We start from the raw sequence: 20,982 nt of genomic DNA on the forward strand, positions 1-20,982 counted from the left end.
GTGATTGCAGCGGGAAAAGAGGAAACACCAAACCGGAAATGTTTTCCTTTCACATTATCTATTTAGTCTTAGTAGGAGCTTCCGAGTGATAATTCTACCTTATTTAGAACCATTTCCCTGAAAGAATTTGAAGCCATATTTATTCTCCCAGCATAGAACTGAGTACCAGAAAAACTGTGGAGCCAAGTTAAAGAGCTGTCATGGGATGTTTTGTTTTGCTTGGCTAACAGTCTCTCCACCTCAGCTTCTGCCTTCATATTAGGGACTTTCAGCACACATCTTGATGGTCTCTCAAATGCCCTAACCTGCCATTTCCTCAGTCTGTTCAGAAATGGTCGTGCCCTTGATTTTACTCCTGCTCACAAATGTACCACTTCCATGTTCATGAACTCCAAAATAACTATCTGAACTCATAATCTTTCATTATTCCATCCTTCCCTGTGTCTTACGATCTCTGACTCTGTTCTTTTTCCTCTCTGTGACCTCCATTGTCTTCTCCCCTCAAGTCTGTCCTAGGCTGTTATCCCTATGTTGGCTACATTCTCCTTTCGTTTCTCAACCCCTTGGTGAGCTCTGCATTATCCTCTATTCTCTGATCTGTTGCCCCCTGTTTCCTATCACCAGTCACTCAGTCAACCCAAACCATGTATTACTAGTGGCATCCTTGATGTCTACCTTCATGACAACTCTTACGTCTCCTCTCCACTCACACAGCCATCACCTTGCTACAGGCTCTCATCTCATCACCCAAACTGTTGCAGTAGCCTTGTTGGTCTCTCTGCCTCAAGTCTTTCCCCACTTCATCTTCCACCTGCCTGTCAAACTACTTTTCTAAAGTCACATGTCTGGCCATTTCATACACACACTCCTTAGTAAACTCTCCTGGTTCCCTATTACCTCCATAATCAAATGTCAAGTTCTCTGACATTTAAAGCCCTTCCTACCCTTCTTGTCTTTTGCTTTACCTACCTCTCCCCCAGCCCCTTTTGCACCTGATCTAGCTATCCTGGGCTTGCTCTTCTTCAAACATAATATTCCTGTCTTCTGTTTCCAGGCTTTACCTCCTACCTGGAATGTTCTTTTTTCCTCAACTCAGCCCCTTAGTTTACCTGGCTTCCTTCAAGACTTATCCCAAATCCACTTTGTTCAGGAGGCCTTGCATGGTACCCCACATCCCCTGGTGCTGTCCCTCTGAAATTATCTTCTATATACTTAGTTTATATCTTGTATATGTATATTTTTATTTACATGGTCTTCCCCCATTAGTATGTGAGCTCCTTGAGAGCAGAAAGAATGTGTTTACCTTTCTTTGTGTCCTCAGCACTTTGTGTAATGCTTGGCACATAATAGGCACTTAATAAATCTTTGAGTGACCAACACCACAATGGAAAGTGCACCTGAGAAGCAAGACTGTAACTTAAACAAAAATTTCTTCAAGAACTCATTCCTGAACTTTCCTTGGAAATGGTCTTTGTGGAGTGGTTTCCTACTAGTGTGACAGTGATAGGTGAGGACTATAGGATCACATCCCATTCTGTCTCAGAGCTTAAAAAAAAAAACACCTTTTACTACTGAATTATGATTAACTATAGAAATAAACATGCTGATCGTTAAAGGTCATAGAATTATTGAAAATAAAAAGGGAAATTTTTTTTGTATCACATCATTACCTGTCTGCTTCCTCTGGGGCTGTATGTAATGAGTCAAGGCAGAGTTGTATAAAGAGTACTTTGTAAGTGCAGTGAAGTATCATTAACTCAGCAAGTCAATATACAGTTATAATAATATGAGTAATGTGTTAATTATATTTAATTACAGCATTTCATCAAGATCCTATTTTAAATCTCCCTAAAGATGGGGCTGCCATATGAACTTTACCATGAGCAGATTTTGTCCAGTTTAAATTTACATAGTTTTTTCCTTAGTTTTTTTATTAGTTTTTTTTCCCCTTCATCCTTTATAAAATGAATCAACACCAAGGCTTCTTCGACAAAAAGACGGCATAAAATAAAAATGTTATCTCTATTTCCTGTTCTGTTCTGGAGACAACCACCTCATTTCCTTAGCACGCCTCCTCCCTTTCCTCTCTCTCTCCCCATCCCCCAAAGACCCTGGTCTTTGTCTTTAGGCTACATCCTTGGCAGTCTGAATGTTAAATACCTTTCTGTAGACTAGATTGTAGCTGATGGCCCTTCCAAGTTTTAACCAAGGAAAGGGCATCACTAATGGAACCAGAGCAGAACTATCTTTATTTCTCCTATACCTAGAATGTGGTAGGCATTTAATGCTTGTCAGTTGTTTAATAAGGCAAACTAATTAGTCATGAACCAACTTATTTAACTCTGAGAGAATAACGGTGCTGCTTTGTTTATAAATAATATTTTTTCTTAATATATTTTTTCACCTGAGCCCCAGTGTGGTTGGTCTATAGTCAGCCTTGGAAACAAATATCTTGCTTCAGGTTCTACCTCTGACACTAGCTGTGTGACCATGGACAAGTCACTTAACTTCTCAATGCCGCAAGCAATCTCTAAGTTATAGTTAAATCGTCAATCTTCAGCCATGAAAAGATAATCCAGGTTTGGATAAAAAAAAAATTGATCTCTGACCTAAATACCAGAGTCTATTCTTGCTAACAATTATTTTCATATATGTGTTAAAATGTTAAATATTAACAGTGTACTTTAGTAGGCAGCCAACAACTTGGGGTAATGTCTCCTTTGACTGCATAATGAGGCCTTCAGGTAGAATCTAGAAAGGGCCTTGATTTTAAAATGCCAACTAAAAGACCCTAAGAAAAAATTTAAAAAGATCTCAATTTAGTATGTTTCTTAGAAAGCAGATTTTTAATATAATTTTTACTGTTTAAGCTTCCATCTCTAGCTGAGCTGATTTGTTGGCCAAGATGCTGTTTAACAGGCTTCAGGAGGAGTGGCAACAGATGTGGATTAAACAGTAATTACATATTTGCTACTGGCAGAATGTTCTGTTATCTTTTAGGTCCCTCTCATTCAGCTGATGTTGGGTCATATTAGCTTTTCTGTAACTTAGATGGAAACACATTGTGATGATTCTTTTAGCACACAAGGCAATAATCCTAACTATTTCTGTGTCCTACTATTGCTCTTGCCTAATTTTAATTTACTATGTACACTCATTAATGCATCCTTGAATATTGTAGTCCACTTTAAAAGTTTGCAGAAATTAAATAATTCTTCTATTCTATAATTTTTTTTCTTTTAGAAATGAGACACGTTTTCTTTTGGGACTTATGCTTAGTGTGTTTGTCAGCATTACAATTTTTATTGTAATTTGTTGTGTTGTACCTAGGCACTATTTAATTGAAAATTACAAAGATATGGTCAGTCCTGCTCCATTGGAGCTTACACTCTAAAGCATAAAACACGACACAGATAATAAGCAGAAATGACTAAAACAGTTGTCCTGAAAGTATTCATGTGACATTTTAAGCTAGTTGATGTTCCAGCCCCCTAAGACTGTAGATTTTGTTACTGTGGTGAGAGAGAAGAGCTATATGGTCTGATTCAGGGGTTTTTTAATACTTTAAAATATTCAAATTGAAAACGTGGGGAAAAATTATAATAAAAGTCTTATCTGAAACTGATTTAAAAGTGATAGCCATAAAACTTAAGTTTTCACAGACATCCTGAAATACACAGAACCTATTTACAGAGTATGTTCCAATGAGATCAGAAACAGCATTACATTCACTGCAGGTTCTTGGATTCCTAGTATCAAATTAATGACTCAGAGAAGAATCTTGTCATTTTAAAAGAGATATTGGCTATGATTATTCTCATCTGGCAGCATACCATGTTAACGGGTCACTTAAGACTACCACGTTGTTAGATGACTGCAAGAAGAGTTAACAAGAACAATAAACGTGTGAAAAGACACCCAAATGAGTACTCTTTATCTGTCACAAATCACAAGTCAGACTTTCAAGAAGAGAGGGCTTTAATTTAGTCTTTTCATTGCTCTTAAGTCTCACTTCCCATGGAAATAATGTAAGGCACTTGAGCTTCGCCTAAATTTACAGTTCAGTGAGAACCTGAAGCTTTCTTCTCCTTGCTTAGAAATGGAGTTCCTCACCAATTCTGGCAATGCAGCCAGGTTGGGGAGATATAAAGTCCTATTCCTTTCTAGTTTCACCCAGTTCTACTCCTGTGGGCTACTGAAGAGAAGGTGTTGCTCACAGGGCCACCCGGAGGTTCTTGGGTGATTCCTTTTCAACAGCAGCGCTTCCGTGGAGGAGGAGGTCGGTTCTTGATGGTCTTACATTTTGGAATGTGCCTCTCAGCCACCTTAGGGGCAAAGTGGCGGCTGCAGTGGGGGCACTGGATATAGTCAGGGTTTTCTGCAGGTGGCACGGGAGGCAAGTCAGAGGGATTTCCACCCCGGGCAATTACCTGCTGCAATTCACGGGCCTGACGGAGAGTTCGGATGAAAGATTCATGTTTTTGTCGCCAATTACTCTTCTTTGGTGGCTGTGGCTATAAAGTAGAGGGGAAGGTTAGTTCTCCCCTTAACACAAATGGGTACTTAGTGATGTGATATAATGCCTGATTAAAAAACAACAACAAAAAACCTAAGACATGACACAGAGACGAGGTTCTTGGAGGTCCCATGGCAAAGCATCTCTTGTTAAGAAAGACCAGGAGAAGCTTGCTAAGATGAATTATAGGAACCTATTGAGAGAACTAAGGTAGAAAAAATGTTTAAGATCTGATTTCTATGTTTTATGCTTTGGGAAAATAAGGGGAGTGGGGGTGAGAGGATGACAAAGTAGCCTTGACAGACTGGTAGTTACGTGAACATGAAGGGCTAATGGGAACATCCATCTGGTGATGACTGGAGTACTCAAATGATGACAGGCTTCTCTTCCCCATTATATAAAAGTTAGGGTGTAGGTCCTCAATGGAACTCATTCTTCCACAATGACTTGCTTAAGCCTAGGAAGTACAATGTCACAAAGACCTAAGGTTTGTGTTTGTGGTATTTTGGTTTTGTTTGTTTTGGGGGGGGAATTGTTTTTTGCTTGTTATTACTCTATTAAGAAATTTAGAAAGACTGAATTTCTTTAAGGTTCTACACAAAATACACCAATTGTGGTGTAACAAAATACTTTTGTGATAGAGCATTAAAGAATATGATCAGTAAGAATACAAATATCAGAAGTACCTAGAGGGATTGAAACTTGGTGATGTTATTATGGTGGAAGTCAGATCTGGGAGACAGTTTTCTCTTTAAGTATACTGTATAAATGAAATCCAGTTAGGGATGTACCTTTCCAAACAGGCCTCCCATTAATAGGAATTTAAAAAGGGCCCTCCTAGAACCTACATACCCTATACATAAACTTCAGAATTCTAGAGAAAACTTTGTGCTTAGGGGCATGACTGGCAGAGGCAGGAGAAAGAGAGCAAGTTGACACTTTCATAGAATTATAGAATTTTAAAGTTTGATGATATCTTGGAGACCATCTAGTCTAACTTCTTCATTTGACAAATAAGGAAAAAAGGCCAAGTTAGGTTAAAATGACTAGGAATAGGGATAGATTGAAAACTGGAACCCTGGTCTCCAGACTGTGATTCCACCATTCTAATTCAGTTGAGTAAATATTCATTAATGTTCTCCCCAAGATGAGAAACTTCATTTACAAGTCTCCTTATATGTAATCATCCCAGATTACAAATGGTTATAGAATTCTCAGAAGTGTGCCATAGAAACAGTTTACAATTCGTATTTTTTTTTTACAATACAGTTTTTTCTGAAGCTGTCAGCAAGAAAAAAAAAACCAAAATCTGCCTTTGCTGTGCTCAGAATCTATTTGCATATGAAACTACAGAAAAATTGTAAGGTATACTAACAAGTTGTTTAGAAAAATCTGTCAAAAAAAAGTTAAAGCAGCTCTCCCGTGACATATGCAAAACCTAAGGCAGTAAAAAGTAATACTAAAACACTTGCCTAAATATAGGCAAGAGTCCTAATTAAAACTTTCACTCACCTACTGACTTTTAAACCTTCATGTTCAATTATCTTACAGGGTCTGCTTTTATTAGACCTTATAATTTGCACTGTTAAATTCAGTGTCCTGGCAATTTGGTATCTGCTTTAAATACGAGTTTTTAAATACAAGTTTTAAAAAGATGAATAACTTGGAATTAATAATTGTCAGGGTTGTTTTTTAACTCCGAGGGAACCCAACACCAAATTTGTGCTACAGAGTGGGAAAAAATGACAGTGTTTCACTATTGTTGAAAAAACCATGATTCTTACAATTCTAGCAATTCAAAAATGAGAAATGCAAAAAGAAGTTCTACAGAGGTTAGGCTACTTAACTTTTCAGAAATTCAAGATGGTGGTGTTACACTCAAGTTCTATTTCAAATTCATTTTCCCTGCCTCCCACTTAAAATACTTTTAAAAGGTGAGGAAACAGTCCATATCTCTGATTACCTTTCCCACTCCCCACCCATCCTCCACCCAAACTAAAATCCATAAGTTTAGAGGACCAACATTACTTACCTTGGCTAGAGTTGGGCCTTTCCAGGTCAGGTATTGTTCTAGTTCAGTGCCTTTAGCCCGGGCCTTGGATGAGTCAAACACTTTCCTCTTAGAACCCTGGGTCTTGCTACAGACATTTGTGTGTTTCTCTAGCCTTAGCAAGAGAAACTTTCGTCCACAGTAGGTGCACTCACCAAGCTCTGGTTCTTCAGTTGAAGAACTGGAACCTGAAGAGACTGATAGCTGAGATGAACTATAACTGGGGGATTTGGGTAAAGAATTGTCAGGATCTTGTTGATGTTGTGAAAACAGCTCAGGGGATGATACTGAAGTTTGGTCTTGGATTTTACTGTTACTTGCCACTAATCTTTCCTTTCTGAGTCTTTGTACTCCATGATTGAAGAACTGGGAACATACTGAGGATGGACTAGAATTCTCTAGGGACCGTTCCCAGGTTTCATCACTTCTGCTACAACTACTGAAGACCTCTTCAGACCTGAATTCTGGTGAGATGAGTTTGGAAATGCTGCTGCTACCACCTGTGCCTCTTCTCCTTGGAAATGTCTTTCTTTGTAGCTCTTTTTTTCCTTCTTCTTCTACCTGTTCCTTTTCTTTTTGGATCCTTCTAAGTTCTTCTTCAGTCTTCTTCAATTTTTCCCTTAGGAGAGTCTCTTTTCTCCGAATCTCTTCCTCTAAGCTCTCACCTGCTGCCTCCAGTTTTTGAATCTGCATTAGCTCAGTTCTGTCTGGATTTGACCAGAATGTTTTGGGCTGAACCACTGGTAGGGGAGCAAGGAGCATCTTAGTTGAAGATGAATTCCCCCTATTCCGTGAACTGAAGTGCCTGAGCGGGACCTCTTTTGATTCAGAGGGTTTCTGGGAGAAGTTTCGGGAGTCAATCCCAATGTGAGTAGCACTCAGTGATTTTCGGTGAAACACTGGTTTGAGGGGATAGGCACGATCCACACCAGCTCTCTTCTTTGTGAAGGGCATTGTGTTTTCTTGGTTATCTGTTTTGGTGTGTCTCGTATGGACCCCAACTGAATAAAAATCCCCATTTCCTGAACCCTCCTGATTGTTTCCCGAATCCTGTTGGCTGTTTTCTGCAGAATGAGAAGAAGGATAGCTATGGGCTTTAGTAAAGGTGTTCTGCCCGTTATGAGTAAAGATATTCTCCAGCTTCTCTTCTTTGTCTCTTAGAAGCTTTTGCTGGAAGTTGTTTTTCAGGTGCTCCAGCGAAGACTGATGGGTAGAGCTGCTTTGTTCGTAAGCAGTTTGCCTACTTGAATGGAGTTCTGAAGCTTCCATTTTGTTAAAAGGAAGCATGATGTCCGCATGTGGGCGTGGAGCCAACTGAAGGCGAGCCATTCAGTGCCTGAACTGAAGCCTGGGAGAGAATCAAAATCAGATTCATGTTAACTTTGATGCTGAGTCTGGGATACTGAAGCAGATTCTAAGTTACTTTCCCAACAATCCCCTTTACTTTTCCCTACCACATTACTAATGGTGCCAGGGTTGATACAGAGAAAGGATACTGATATGATGCCTTTTCCCTTAAAATAGTAAGAGTGTCTCTCTCTCCAAAGCCCGTGGGGGAAAGGTTATGTATTCGACAAAATTGCCTTTGCTACTTAGTACATTAGTAAAGTACGTTATGTCTGCTAAAGGGCAAAGTTGCTGCTCCAAAATCTCATGTGCTACCATTTGGCTAATAACAGTTGCAGCATGAAAAGAAAAGGGTTTTAAGATTAAGATTTTAATTAAATTTTAAATCTTTATTTTAAGTAAAGTAGGAGGTTTGAGAGCAGGTTCACAGGCTGTAATACACTTAATGCACCCAAAGTTTCAGACACTCCTGTTGAGTAGCGTAGTGGAAAGAGGACTTAGTGTCAGGAAGACCTCATTTTTAATCTTCCTCTGCCACTTACTAGTTGCCTGACCATGGGCAAGTCACTTAACCAAGCCTCATTTTTTTCTCATCTTGAAAATGAAAATAATACCACAACTTACGGGCCGTTATGAAGGCCAAATATATGTTAAGCAGTTTGCAAACTTTAAAGGGAAATGGAAATATCTACCATCTAATACATCCCACTTATTTTACAAATGAGGAAACAGTTGTAGAGAGGTGATCTGCTCGAGTGCAAACTGTGGTGTTCACATTCGAACTCAGGTTTTCCCACTAGAATCGGAGGTCCTTCCACAACTCCATGAATGCAACGGCCTAAAAGATGTGACAAACGATCCCGGGAGGGAGTGATCGGTCCCTTTCTGCCTGGAGTATCTATTCGGGCTTCAATAAGGAAGTGTCATTTGGGTCGGATCCCTGAAGAAGGAGCAGTTCAACTCGTGAAAAAATGGAGGCATGTGGTGAGGGCTGAGGTGGAGAAGACAATATTCTGGGTCTGGGAAATGAACCCAGAGGATAAACCAAAAGCTCCGTTTACACTAGGGTTTCCACCACAGCACCGCTCCCCAAGCGCTTGCCTAGGGCTAAGTATAGATAGGACTGGAGGGTAGGCAGGTAGGCAAGTATGATGGCCACCTTCCGGCCTCCTGACTAGTTCACTGGAGGGAGGGTCCCCGCACAGGTGTGTCTGTGTAGAGCTGGGCTTTCGCTAACGTGGGCATCTTCTGCGCTGCAGCAGCGTCCCTGGGAGCCATGACAACGGAGCCCTCCGCCCGGTCCCAGCGCTCGGGCAGGTGGGCTCTCCCACACAGGGGAAGGGCTCTTTACCCTTGCGGGGAGAGAGTGGGGTGTGCAAGGGTGAACTTGGGGAGTGGGGATGGGGATAAAATTCTCCCCCTCTAGGGAAGATTCTGTCCCTTTCCAGGTACCTTAAGCTCCGCTGCGTCCGCTCCAGCTCCGGGAAACTCTACACAGGACGCCAGCTTCCCGAACCCGACCCCTAACAGCGGTCCTGGCGCAAGCGCTCTAGACTACTCTGTTATTCCCGTTGCCTGGAAACTGGGAGCGCGAGCCGGGGGGGGGGTGGGGGGAAGGGCCCGCCTCTTGCCCTACACCTGAGCTCCGGGAGGCCCGGCATTTTGCAAGTACGCTAGCCGCCCTGAACCTGGGAGAGGAGCGTGCGTGGGTCAGCTAAGCCCAGCTAACCGGCTGGTCCCAGCCTCCGCAGGGCCTTTCCCAAGTACATTTTGAAAGAAGAGAGTGTGGGCCAGAGCATCCCAGAAACAGTGAAAATGCACCTAGAAACTGAAGCCGGGGCTTTAATCGTATTAGAGAGGGATAAACCGAGGTTCGCCCCAAAATCCTTGTGGAGAAGAGTTCCTGTGTGTGCCTACCTAGCCGCTCTAGGCATGCTGGTGTCTTCTCTTAGTTCGCTCAGCAGTGTTATTAGTTCATCAGGTATGCCTTTATTATTGTGCTCTTCTTGAAGTGCTTTACCTTGCCAATAAGTAAGCAGTGTTGCAGGTTTCACTGGCTATGATTTTTTTTTAAATATCTTTCTTCTCATATTTTATGGCCAATCAGGAACTAGTTAATGCCATTTTTATTGCGATCACTCCCAAACTAACTTGCCCATCCCTTAGGGCCTACAAATGACTCAGCTAAATGTAACGGTCATGAGGATTGAAGTCCCAATCAAAATAATCCGTTAAACCACTTGCACCAGCATTAAGAAAGCCTCAGTAAATTGTCAGCAGAAGGCATTTTCTTCATGCTTCGGTTCACTTTTGCAAATGCTTTGGAAAAGTCAGTCTTGTGCACGAAATCTATGTACATGTTAAACTTAAAATCTCCAAATGTTATATTGTAATGTCATTCACCAATTTCAAATTGAGCCTGATTATTGGGCTCTGCTGCAAACTAAAAAAGGAATAACTTATTGGTGAAGATAGCAGCCATATAAGGTACGTGAGCATATATGACAGTGGAAAGGAAATTGGATCTAGGTGTCTAGTGGGTAGTGCTAGATCTGAAATTAGGAAGTTGTTTTAGTCGTTTTCAACTGTGGCTGACTCTTCATGACCCCTTTTGGGGTTTTCTTGGCAGATACTGGAGTGGTTTGCCATTTTCTTCTCTAGTTCATTTTACAGATGAGGAAACTGGGGCAAACAGTGTTAAGTGACTTTTCCAGGGTCACACAGCTAGTAAGTGTTTGAGTTCCGATATGAACTCAGGTCTTCCTGACTCCAGATCCAGAACTCCATCCACTATGCCACTTAGCTGCCCAGAGGTACCAGCTGTGTGATTGTGGGCAAATCATTTTTAATCTGTTTGCCTCAGTTTCCTTAATTGTAAAATGGGAATAACAGCACCTACCTCACAGGTTTGTTGTGAGGAATTGATAATATTTATGAAGTGCCTGGGACTATATAAATGCTCATTCCCTTTCTCCCTTCCCTGGTCAGCAAGGAGCCTATATTTTTGTAGGATATTTAAAGCTAGAAGGAACCTTAAAGTTATCTAGCCTAGAGCTGTCAAACAGTCCTCCAGGCCCCATGTGCCCATAACACTACATAGTGCTGCTTGCACCAGATTAAAATGTAATGGATGGGAGAGGGGCAGCTAGGTGGATAGAGCACTGGCCCTGGATTCAGGAGGACCTGAGTTCAAATGCGGCCTCAGTCACAACACCTGCTGTGTGACCCTGGGCAAGTCACTTAACCCCATTGCCTAACCAAAAAAAAAAAATGTAATTGAAAATATTTAACAAAATAAATAGAAATACAATAAAACAGTGATACTATTACATTTTAAAACTAAGTCAATATGAGGTTTACAAGGATCTTTATATTTCATGGCCCCCATTTCTATTTGAGTTTGATACTACTGATCTAATTCCTGTATTTTACAGATAAGGAATCTGAATCCCAGAGAAGTTAAGTGACTTGTACAGGTCATCTATAGATGGCATAAAATAGCAGAGGCAGAATTCTAATCCAAATACTCACATTCCAAATCCAGTGTTCTTTTGAGGGCAACACACTGCAGTCTCTGACCTTGCCACTTTAATAGCTGTTGAGCCTTGAGCAAATCACTTAACCTTAGTGTTAGTTGCCTTATTTATCAAATGGGGATAACCTACCCCATCAGGTTATGATGAAAATGCTTCAGAATATTAGTCAATATATATAAAGCTCAGCATACAAAGCTATAAACTCTCTTTAAATGGCAACTTAAAGAATGTTTTTGACTAATTCTTAAAGGACCATTGATCCTACTGAAAAGGAGGGAGGTTATGGGGTGTTCCTAGATGCACAGAGGCACCCCAAGATCACGGGAGGTTTTGGGGTGCTGGGAAAAAGCCTAGATTGCGGTGCCGAATCCGCCTGAATGAATTCAACCCAGATCTTCCAGCCAGAGAAAAAGTTTATTAAAGATAAAGCATATAGGCCAGACTCCCAAGGAACCCAAACATCAGTGATCTAAATGGGGGCTGGGGGGCTAAGGAGGCCAGGTGATGCTTGTAAGGACGAGCAGTGGGAGTCTCAGCCTCTAGGCTTGAGAACAGCTCATCATCTGAGTGGGGGCTGGGGTCATCTTAGGTACAGAAAGGCTGGGGGAGGGGTCTAGGAGTGGCCAAGCAGTTTGGAGGGATGGGAGGAGGGGTCTAAGGAGATCTGGATGGGAGTGGCTAGTAAGCTGGGGTGAACAGAACTCCTGAGTCCTGGACCTTGTGGCACCTAGCTAGGATTAAGGGTGGGATCTGGCCAGGAAGGCAAAACAATGGAATGAGAGGCCAGTTGAAGGAGGAAGTGATAAAGAAAAGGGTCCAGGTGAGCATTTCCCTTTGGAATGTCTGAGAGATTTGAACAGACAATGAGAATAGATAATGAAGGAAACTGGAAGGGGGGGAGTTTGCTTTCAAAGGGAGTTTCTAAAACTTTAAGGTTTTCCTGGGACTGGTAGACAGACTGAAGCTGGGTTCATTTTGGGGCCAGGAAAGAAAGCGTATTTGAATAAGATTAAAAGGAAAGGCCCAGGCTTTGGAAAAGGGCTTAACAATAAAACTATTAGTGGCAAAGGTCTCGGCTTCTGAAACTGAATGAAACCCTCTTCGCTACCAGGACTAATACTGATACTGTATATTTTTCACTTAGTTTCATTCAGTAAGCAAGGTTATGGTGCTTAAGTATAACCACCTCTCCTGCCCTACATTCTTCCTGTTTTCCTTTCCCCAAATAAGTCCTTAAAATTTGATATATGGAATATATAGTCTGAGATGATTGGCTCAAACGTAATTTTGGAATCAAAGGTTGCTTCTTGTTCTTGTCTTTTTGGCTGGCCAAATTTAGTTAAGAGCATAATAAGGAAAGCTAAAAGCAATTAGTAGTTGGCACCCTAGTTGGCAGCTTCCAAGGGGCGTTGAAGCTGGAAGCATCTTCCCTACCCTTCCAATCCACCCACAAGTTCACACATTGTTTCAGAGTGGTGACAGAGAAATGAAGGATAGGATCATATGTATATCGGGCACTGGAAAAAATGGTAGAGGCTACCTAATCCAACCTCCTCTTTTTACAGATAAGGAAACTGAGGCACAGAGAACTGGTAAGGAAGTATCAGGCAGAATGTGAAGCCAGGGGTTTCTGAAGTCAAGCCTAAGATTCTATTCACTAAGCCAAATTACATCCCTAAGGGGGCTCAGGCTGGTTCATCAGCGGCTACCTTGTCTAAGGGAATCGTGAAAGGGAACTGGATCGTGTAGATGTTCTTAACTGGTTTTGTGGCATGGGCCCCTTTGGCAAAAAACTCATGGACCCCCTTCCCAGAATGTTTTTAAATGCATAAAATTAAATGCATAAGATTACAAAGAAAACCCATCATAATGAAATATAGATGTGATTATTTTTCCCCATTGAAGTTCAAGGACCCCCTGAAATCTATAGAAGGTCTTAGACCCCAGGTTAAGGGCCACGAGTTGGGGAGGCCAGGGGCCCAGGTGAGACTCCCAAGCGCCCCTGACTCGGCACTTTCGCATCCATCTCAGGTGGGCGGGCTCCTAGCTGAAACAGCTGACCCTGATTGGCTGAGCTGGGTCACAAGCCTCTCTAGCTGGGAGCGGAGAGGAGAAGGACTAGAACTCGATGCTCTTTAGGTACCGGCGGTTGTGGCCGGAGCCGACGGTTAGGTGAAGTGCGCCGCTGCCCGCCCTGCGACCTCCTCCGGGGAAAAGCTGAGCAGGGTGAGCCCGGGAGGTGTTCCCCCCCAACCCGGGCGGGGGGAACACTCAGCATGCAATGTTAGTGCAAAGGGGAGGAGGCTGAGGGGAGTTCGAGAGGCAGGTGAGCAGCGGTGGGGTGGGGTAGGAGGAACACGAAGTGGGGGGAGGGCCCCCCCACCGAGATGCCCCACCCCCGCCCGGGCTTGCTAGCCTGTGTGGGGGACTTGGGGGGGGCCTCCTTCCTGCTAGGTGGTGGAGGTAGCATGGATGGCACCTTGCATTTCGTGGAGTTTGTAGATGCTTAATAAATGGTTGATGACCGACTTTGTATCCCCTGCCACCAGCAACATGGCTCGATGATGAGATAGCACACTTATGAGACCGAATTTCTGCCAACTGAAGCATATACACAGCCTATAGGGCGAGGAGGGGAGAGTCATGCTGAGAGGGGTTGCAATTTATCTATGTGTATATCGTCATATACATGTGTGCATGTATACATGCAAATGCGCGGTTATCTGTGTGCATGTACATATGTGTATTGTGTACATGGGTGCATGCATGTACTGTGATTTGTGTAAATATGGGGCAGCTAGGTGACATAGTGGATGGAGCACTGGGCCTAGAGTCAGGAAGACTCATCTTTCTGAGCTCAGATCTGGCCTCAGACACTTAATAGCTGTGTGATCCTGGGCACGTCACTTACCCCTGTTTGCCTCAGTTTCCTCATCTATAAAATGACCTGGAGAAGGAAATGGCAAACCACTCTGGTGTCTTTGCCAAGAAAACTTTTGTTTATGGGGTCACTTGGAGTTGGACAGCACTGAACAAGCCCGTATACATTGTGTCTGGTGTAGATACATTGTTGTATAAGTGTATATACGTGTGTATGCATTTACTATGAATATGTACATAAATATGTATTATATAGGTGCATATGTCTATGCATGTACATGCATACGCATACATGGGAACATACCATTCATGTGTGCATGTAGACGTGCGATATGTACACATAAACTTACATCTACATGTGTGCACCTATATACACGTACTGTGCATATGTGCAAGTATGCACATGCATGTTTGTATATACACATATGCATAGATTGTTTATATGCCTATGCATTATATATGTATACATACATAGAGTGTGCGTGTGTGTATATTTTCTATATGCTTTATAATATATGAGGTATATTATGTATATTATGTGTGTGTATATGCGACATACATGTATATATGTATATACATGTACATATATAATTACATGGGTGTACACCTAAGTGTGTATGTATATATTTGTGTCTTACCCTTACTAGATTCCAATTGAAGAAACATTTATTGTCAGTCCCCTGCATTCAGAGCACAATGCTAGATTTAGGAATTGGGAATGCAAAAACTAAGATAACATTTCTACTTCTATAGAGTTTACTGTCTAAATAGCAGGTTCCTTTAGAGCATTTTGTTGTTTTCTTTTTCTTCAGCAATCAAGGGGTCACACAGCCAGTAAGTGTCAGAGTGTCTGAGGTGGGGATTTGAACTCAGGTCCTCCATGACTCCAGGGCTGGTGCTCCATCCAGCTGCCCCTCTTTCTTTTTTAAAAAGTCCTCCCAAGGACCTACAAGAGTACATTAGGGGCTCAACAAATGTTTTTTGTTTGTTTTTTAAACAAATGAGCAATAAGGATTGAGACCCAACTGTATGACAAATAAAGGCTCAGGCTGTCCAGGCTGGACTTTTTTTTTGTACTTCTTTTGCTTTTCTTGGTCACCAGCAGGTCTTACTATGGCTGAAGGACACACTCTGTTGTCAGTGGATTATGAAATCTTTGGGAAAGTCCAAGGTGTATTTTTCCGAAAGTACACACAGGTAAGTGTTCTACATTGGACTTGGAAAATGCTAAATAATGTTCCAAGGAAATAAGAAATGTTTTTGTTGATACACATGAGCTGGCTGTATTGGGGATGAGACTATAAAGAACTGGATATTAAAGCACTGGGGCATAGGTTTGGTTGTGAGTCGTATTTTATCCTTTTTTTTTGGTTTTTGTTTTACTCTATTTCCTTTCTATTACTTATGATGTCTGATTATCTAGACAAGACAGAGATGCTCCTTCCTTGAAGGAGAAGGAACACTTCCCAGCTCTTCGTTTTACAGCATTAAACTAATTTCAACACTAAAGAAATCAGAATTGCTTCTTGTATTCAGTAATTCCATATATCACTTTCTCTAATGGATACTGCTATTTTTTCAGACTGCTTTTCCAAATTTACCTTCTCAGAGAAGTTTCTAAAAGGAAACATTCCTGGTCTGTGTCCTTATGGAGTGTAGAGCTTTGTCACACAAGAAACTTTCAAAGGAGTTCTGTGTACTGAGTACTTGTATTACCTCGATGTAATAAAGGATTATTTCCTGAGATATGCTTTCTAATTCTCTGTCCAGTTTTAAATGTCTCGTATGATAGAGTTCCTATTATTTTCTGAGGAAATCCTGCTATTTAAAGGATCTCTATCAGATTATGCATTATCTTCATTACCATCAGCAGCAGTGAATATTTGGTGAACTCTATGTACATGGAATACATATTATTTATGTGTATTTATCTGCAAGCTTGAGTATCTTCATTTTGTCCTGTTTCTATTACGCATTTTAACACTCCTGTTACCATTTTAAAGAAGAAAATCAAAGTGTTATTCCCCTATGTAATTCTTCCTTGCTTTGTATCAACTGTCACTTAAATTAAACTCATCAAGTATTTGTTGTAAGGCTCTGTGTGTTGGGTGCTATGAATACAAAGATAAAAAGAAATTAAACAGCCCTTGATGAAATTATATTCTAATTCTAATGGAAACAGCTTTCTAGCTTTCAAACAACTGTTGTTGCCAACAGAGACTTCTCTAATTACAAACTGCTTTGTCCATAACAGGACAGGTAAATGTTTAGTTAAATTAAGGGAGCAGCTAGCTAATTTCCACTGTCTCTGCTCTGCAATACACACATCTCCTCCCTTTTTTGCCCCTTATATTCTGGAGATGCCAGACTGTGTTCTATTCTTCCCCTCCTTTACCACCTCATCCCTTTAAAACTTAATGGGGAAACAGGAATAGTGAATTGGAGCTGTAAAACTAGGTGATCGTAATTGATTGCAACTAGGATGCTTAAAATTCAAATCTCAGTCTTGAAAGGAAAAGAAGTCCTAAACCTAAGCACCATCTTTCACTTGCACATCATTTTCTTCTTCCCTTTCCCTCACAGACACAAAGCACATTCTTTAATCAGAATAGGATTGCTAAAAGAGAAATATTTGAAGAGGTAATAAATGACATTTATATCTTAAAGTTTATAAGGCACTTTATAAAAATACATTATTTCATTTTAGCCTTCCAACCCTATGAGGAATGTAGTACAAGTACTATTATCTCCGTTTTACAGATGTGCAAACAAGCTTAGAGACAAGTAACTTGAACAGTTTCCTCTTCATTCCAAATTCATTGCCCTTTCCACTGTACCATATTGCCTCTGCTGGGACTGAAACCTCCTATTTGTGTTGTTTCCCCTATTAGAATGTGAGCTCCTTCAAAGCACAGGTTGTCTTGCTTTTTTTTTTTTTTTTTTTCCATTTGGGGTTAAGTGACTTGCCCAGAGCCATACAGCTAGTAAGTGTCAAGTGTTTGGTCAGAGGCCGAATGTGATTGAACTCAGGTCCTCCTGACTTCAGGGCCAGTGCTGTATCTACTGCGTCACCTAGCTGGCCCAACTTTTTTTTTTTTTTTTCTCTAATTTCATCTCCATTGTTGAATACAGTGCTTTGACAACAGTAAGTACTTAATAAATGCTTTTTTCGGCCATTCGTTCCAGGAATATATGTTCCAATTGGCTTTATCACTGATTGTTTCATAACTTCAGGCTGGTCACAGTTCTTTAGTAAATGGAGATGGGACTCTCAAAGACAAGCAACAACCAAGGCCCTACTTGGTGGCCTAATTTCCCCTACAATTTAGAATAAAATGTTGTTATCAGGGAAAAGGAGGGAAATGATGTGATATAGTAAAATTTTTACAAGTTCACTTTATAGTTATGTTACATTCAAATTATAAACCATATTTTTTAAAAATTTGTCTTACTGAGTTTAATCAGTGATTATAACTAATCATGAAAATAATTCTTATTGTGTTATCTGCCATAGAAGTAGAGTGCTCTTTTGGAACTATATGAATGACATTTAAATGTAAGTTATGTGGCAAAGTTTATTCACCTAGTTTAAATTCTCTGGTATGTATTTGCAGCAGAAATTGTAACTTGTGTGGGCAAATTAAAATAATTCATTGGGATTCTTCTAAGTACAATACTTTTTTTTTTCAGCCTAAACTTACAAACTGAATCTGTCAGCAAATGTAATTCTGTTGTTTAAAAAGTAAGCATACTACATCAGATTGCACGCCATGGGGGAAGGGGAGAAAATTTGGAACTCAAAATGTCGTGGAAGTGAATGTTGAAAACTAAAAATAAATAAAATTTAAAAAATTTAAATGAAGCCCTGCTATGAAATGAGAATAAAATAAAATAAAAGGAATAGCAAGTTGTACATTTAAAAAAAAAAGTAAGCATAACAGGTGAAAGTAATGCTTAAAGAAATATTGGTCTTTCAATTTAGGGCAGTGGGATACTGGTAAATGTTTTAACATCCTTGGTTAGGAGGCAGGAAGTGGTGGGGATTGAAGCAGGACACACTTTTAAGTTTAATCTATATTATTAACATTTTCTCTACCACTTTCTCTAGTTAAGGCAGTCAACAAAACAATCAATCAAGCCCTGGTTTGTATCATTTGCCAATAGTGGACATGTAAATGCACACACTGAAAATTTAACCTTCTGCTCACAGGTACAAGCTGGCTCCAGCATACCACAGCTGTAAAGGAAAGAATTTAGAAAAAGGCTTAGAGCTCAGCTGCACATGCACATGTGTGTGTGCGGGCACGCTCGGGTGTGTAGGTGTATCTGTATTTTTTTCTTCATGTATCTTTTTCAACTTTAAGGGAATTGGTCTTGCTTAACTTAAAGAAAAGAAGTCTGAGGGGCAATGTCATAGAATTTCATAGAATCGTAGACTTTAGCCCTGAAAGAGATTAATGATCATCAAGTCTTATCTTCATAGATGAGGAAACAGGCTTATTTGTCAAGGTTAAATGAATTAGCCAAGGTCAGTGAGCTAGTTAATGGGCAAAGCTGGGACTAGAATCCACATCTTCTGATTCCTGATCCAGTATTCTTTCTGTCACACTACCCAAGATCCCTCAAGCACGTGAAGGGTTATTATACCAAAAGTAGTGACCAGCTGCTCTTCTCTAATTTGGAGGACAGAAAATGGATTTCAGAGGCACCCTGAAAGATTTGGGTTAGACATAACTCCCTGAAAGTAATAACAATGACACGTGTTCCCAGGAACAGTTGGGAGATCTTTTAAAAATATGATGGCTATTCTCCCATTTGGAGTAGCAGTCATGAAGGCCGGAAGAGGAACTCGATGACCTTTTAGTGTGGTTCCAGGTTCTTTTTTTTTTTCTTCCCCTATACCCAATGGATTCTTGACTAGGAAAGGGGAAGATTACCATGCATAATCAAGTGTGCTGAGAGCAAATGGATAACCTCCTGGGAGCTTTTTGAAAAGAGTGGTTTTGTGCTTGCATCTCTAGTACTAGTGGTTGCCAGTTTTTATGTTAGTGGAAAATTCTAACCCCTGGTGTGAGTCGAGTGGGGAACGGAAATGAGTTCAGATGCCGAACACCCTCACATTAGAGTCACAAGGAGATCCTCGTCCTGCTGCCTTTGTGTTCTGAAGGAGGATCTGGGCAACATCAGGCCGCTTCCATGGCTTGATTCCAGGCCAAAGTTCTGACAACAGATTGTGATTTCGCTTTATTTTAGTCTCACTTAATCCAACTCTGTTTTTTTTCCTTAGGCTGAGGGTAAAAAGCTGGGACTGGTAGGCTGGGTCCAGAACACTGACCAGGGCACGGTGCAAGGACAGATACAGGGTCCCACTGTCCAGGTTCAAATCATGCAAGAATGGCTTAAGACAAAAGGAAGCCCAAAATCCCGCATTGACAAGGCAAAATTCCACAATGAGAAGGTCATCCCAAAGCTGGAACACAAAGATTTTGAAATTGTGAAATAATAGTAATCAAAAGACAGTATTTTTTCCTAGTGTAATATGAGTATATGCTTATTTGAAGTGGTATTAAATTTATTATTTTGTCATCTGTGTTGTTAATATGCAGAACTATTTGTTATTGTTAATATTTAGGGTGGTCATTTAACATGTTATTTCAATTAAATTCAAATATTTCTTGAATCTAATAATGCCACATTGTGGCATTGCAACTGTAAATAGGAACTCAATAATAAAGAAATAAAGACAATTGGAATCCCTAACTTTGGTATTTTTTATTGTCTTCACTGAGAGTTTCTCTAATAAAATATATAATATAGTAATAATTATAACAAAAATGTAAATAAGAGATATACAGTATGACTTTGGGAGAAAGGCCTCTTGATATCACTTGAGCTGCTATAAAACAGACAGAAAAGAGGTGCATTCCAGGAGTTAGGGACAGCCAGTGCAGTAGTGCAGATAACAGAAAATGGTGTGTCTTATATGAAGAACATAAAGACCAGTTTGATTCATAGTGTGCAAATCCGTGATTGTTAGGATGATGGTCCCCTCAACAAAAAATAAATAATTTTGGAAGAGGAATGCCTTTTTGGGAAAATATACTGAAAAGCTCAAAAACCAATAATTCTGTGAATATTTAACCATTAATGCTAACACATTGAAACTGCTGATGATCTTGCCAATCATAAAAACGGCATTGAGTAAGTCTTTGTGCAAAATGATATAATATTAAGGCTGGAAAAGGCATTATGGGATACTCTACCCATGCCCTCTCATTCTATAGTAGAAGCTCAGACTCGACTATGAATGTATCACTTATTCATTCAACCCAGGAGACACCCATTATAAACTCAATAAGGGATACAGGGGATTACAGCAGTTTGGCTATTTCTTCAACAAGTACTTACTAAGAACTTACGATTAGTAATGTGTGAAAAAAACCCTATGAGCTTTTTTATAAAGTAGGTTCCAATGAAAGTGGGACAGAAAACAAACTCAATCAAGTCACTTCACTGGGCTCTCAGGGTTTTATTTGCCTCCACACGGGTTAGATTTATTAAACGGTCAATAAAGAGGGATGGAATGGGCTGATTAAAAGAAATGAATCCTCCAAAAAGATCGATAACTTTTAGTTATCTAATTAGTAACACTA

General features: G+C 40.5%; 2 protein-coding genes across 7 annotated transcripts; one reads left to right on the plus strand and one right to left on the minus strand.

The window, feature by feature from the left end:
- Window positions 1-3,275: 3,275 nt before the first annotated feature.
- On the minus strand, window positions 3,276-9,434 carry ZC2HC1C (zinc finger C2HC-type containing 1C). The gene is made up of 3 exons (XM_027844676.1): window positions 9,366-9,434; window positions 6,549-7,914; window positions 3,276-4,514 (listed from the first exon to the last, which is right to left on the minus strand). Exons 2-3 carry the CDS (start codon window positions 7,893-7,895, stop codon window positions 4,251-4,253), a joined length of 1,611 nt encoding a protein of 536 aa, XP_027700477.1. The 5' UTR covers window positions 7,896-7,914; window positions 9,366-9,434; the 3' UTR covers window positions 3,276-4,250.
- A 158-nt stretch (window positions 9,435-9,592) lies between these two features.
- Window positions 9,593-20,079, plus strand: ACYP1 (acylphosphatase 1). 6 transcript variants are annotated; one of them, XM_027844873.1, is made up of 3 exons: window positions 9,593-9,894; window positions 15,432-15,526; window positions 19,617-20,079. In XM_027844873.1, exons 1-3 carry the CDS (start codon window positions 9,729-9,731, stop codon window positions 19,830-19,832), a joined length of 477 nt encoding a protein of 158 aa, XP_027700674.1. In that variant the 5' UTR covers window positions 9,593-9,728; the 3' UTR covers window positions 19,833-20,079. The 6 variants fall into 6 exon arrangements, with proteins under 6 accessions (XP_027700674.1, XP_027700675.1, XP_027700679.1 ...); XM_027844874.1 differs by having other exon boundaries at window positions 15,435-15,526; XM_027844878.1 differs by lacking the exon at window positions 9,593-9,894 and adding an exon at window positions 13,560-13,675.
- The last annotated feature ends 903 nt before the right edge of the window (window positions 20,080-20,982 follow it).

This window comes from Vombatus ursinus, unplaced genomic scaffold (genome assembly GCF_900497805.2).
Source record: "Vombatus ursinus unplaced genomic scaffold, bare-nosed wombat genome assembly UNPS02014945.1, whole genome shotgun sequence".
In the NCBI taxonomy this organism is placed as follows: domain Eukaryota; kingdom Metazoa; phylum Chordata; class Mammalia; order Diprotodontia; family Vombatidae; genus Vombatus; species Vombatus ursinus.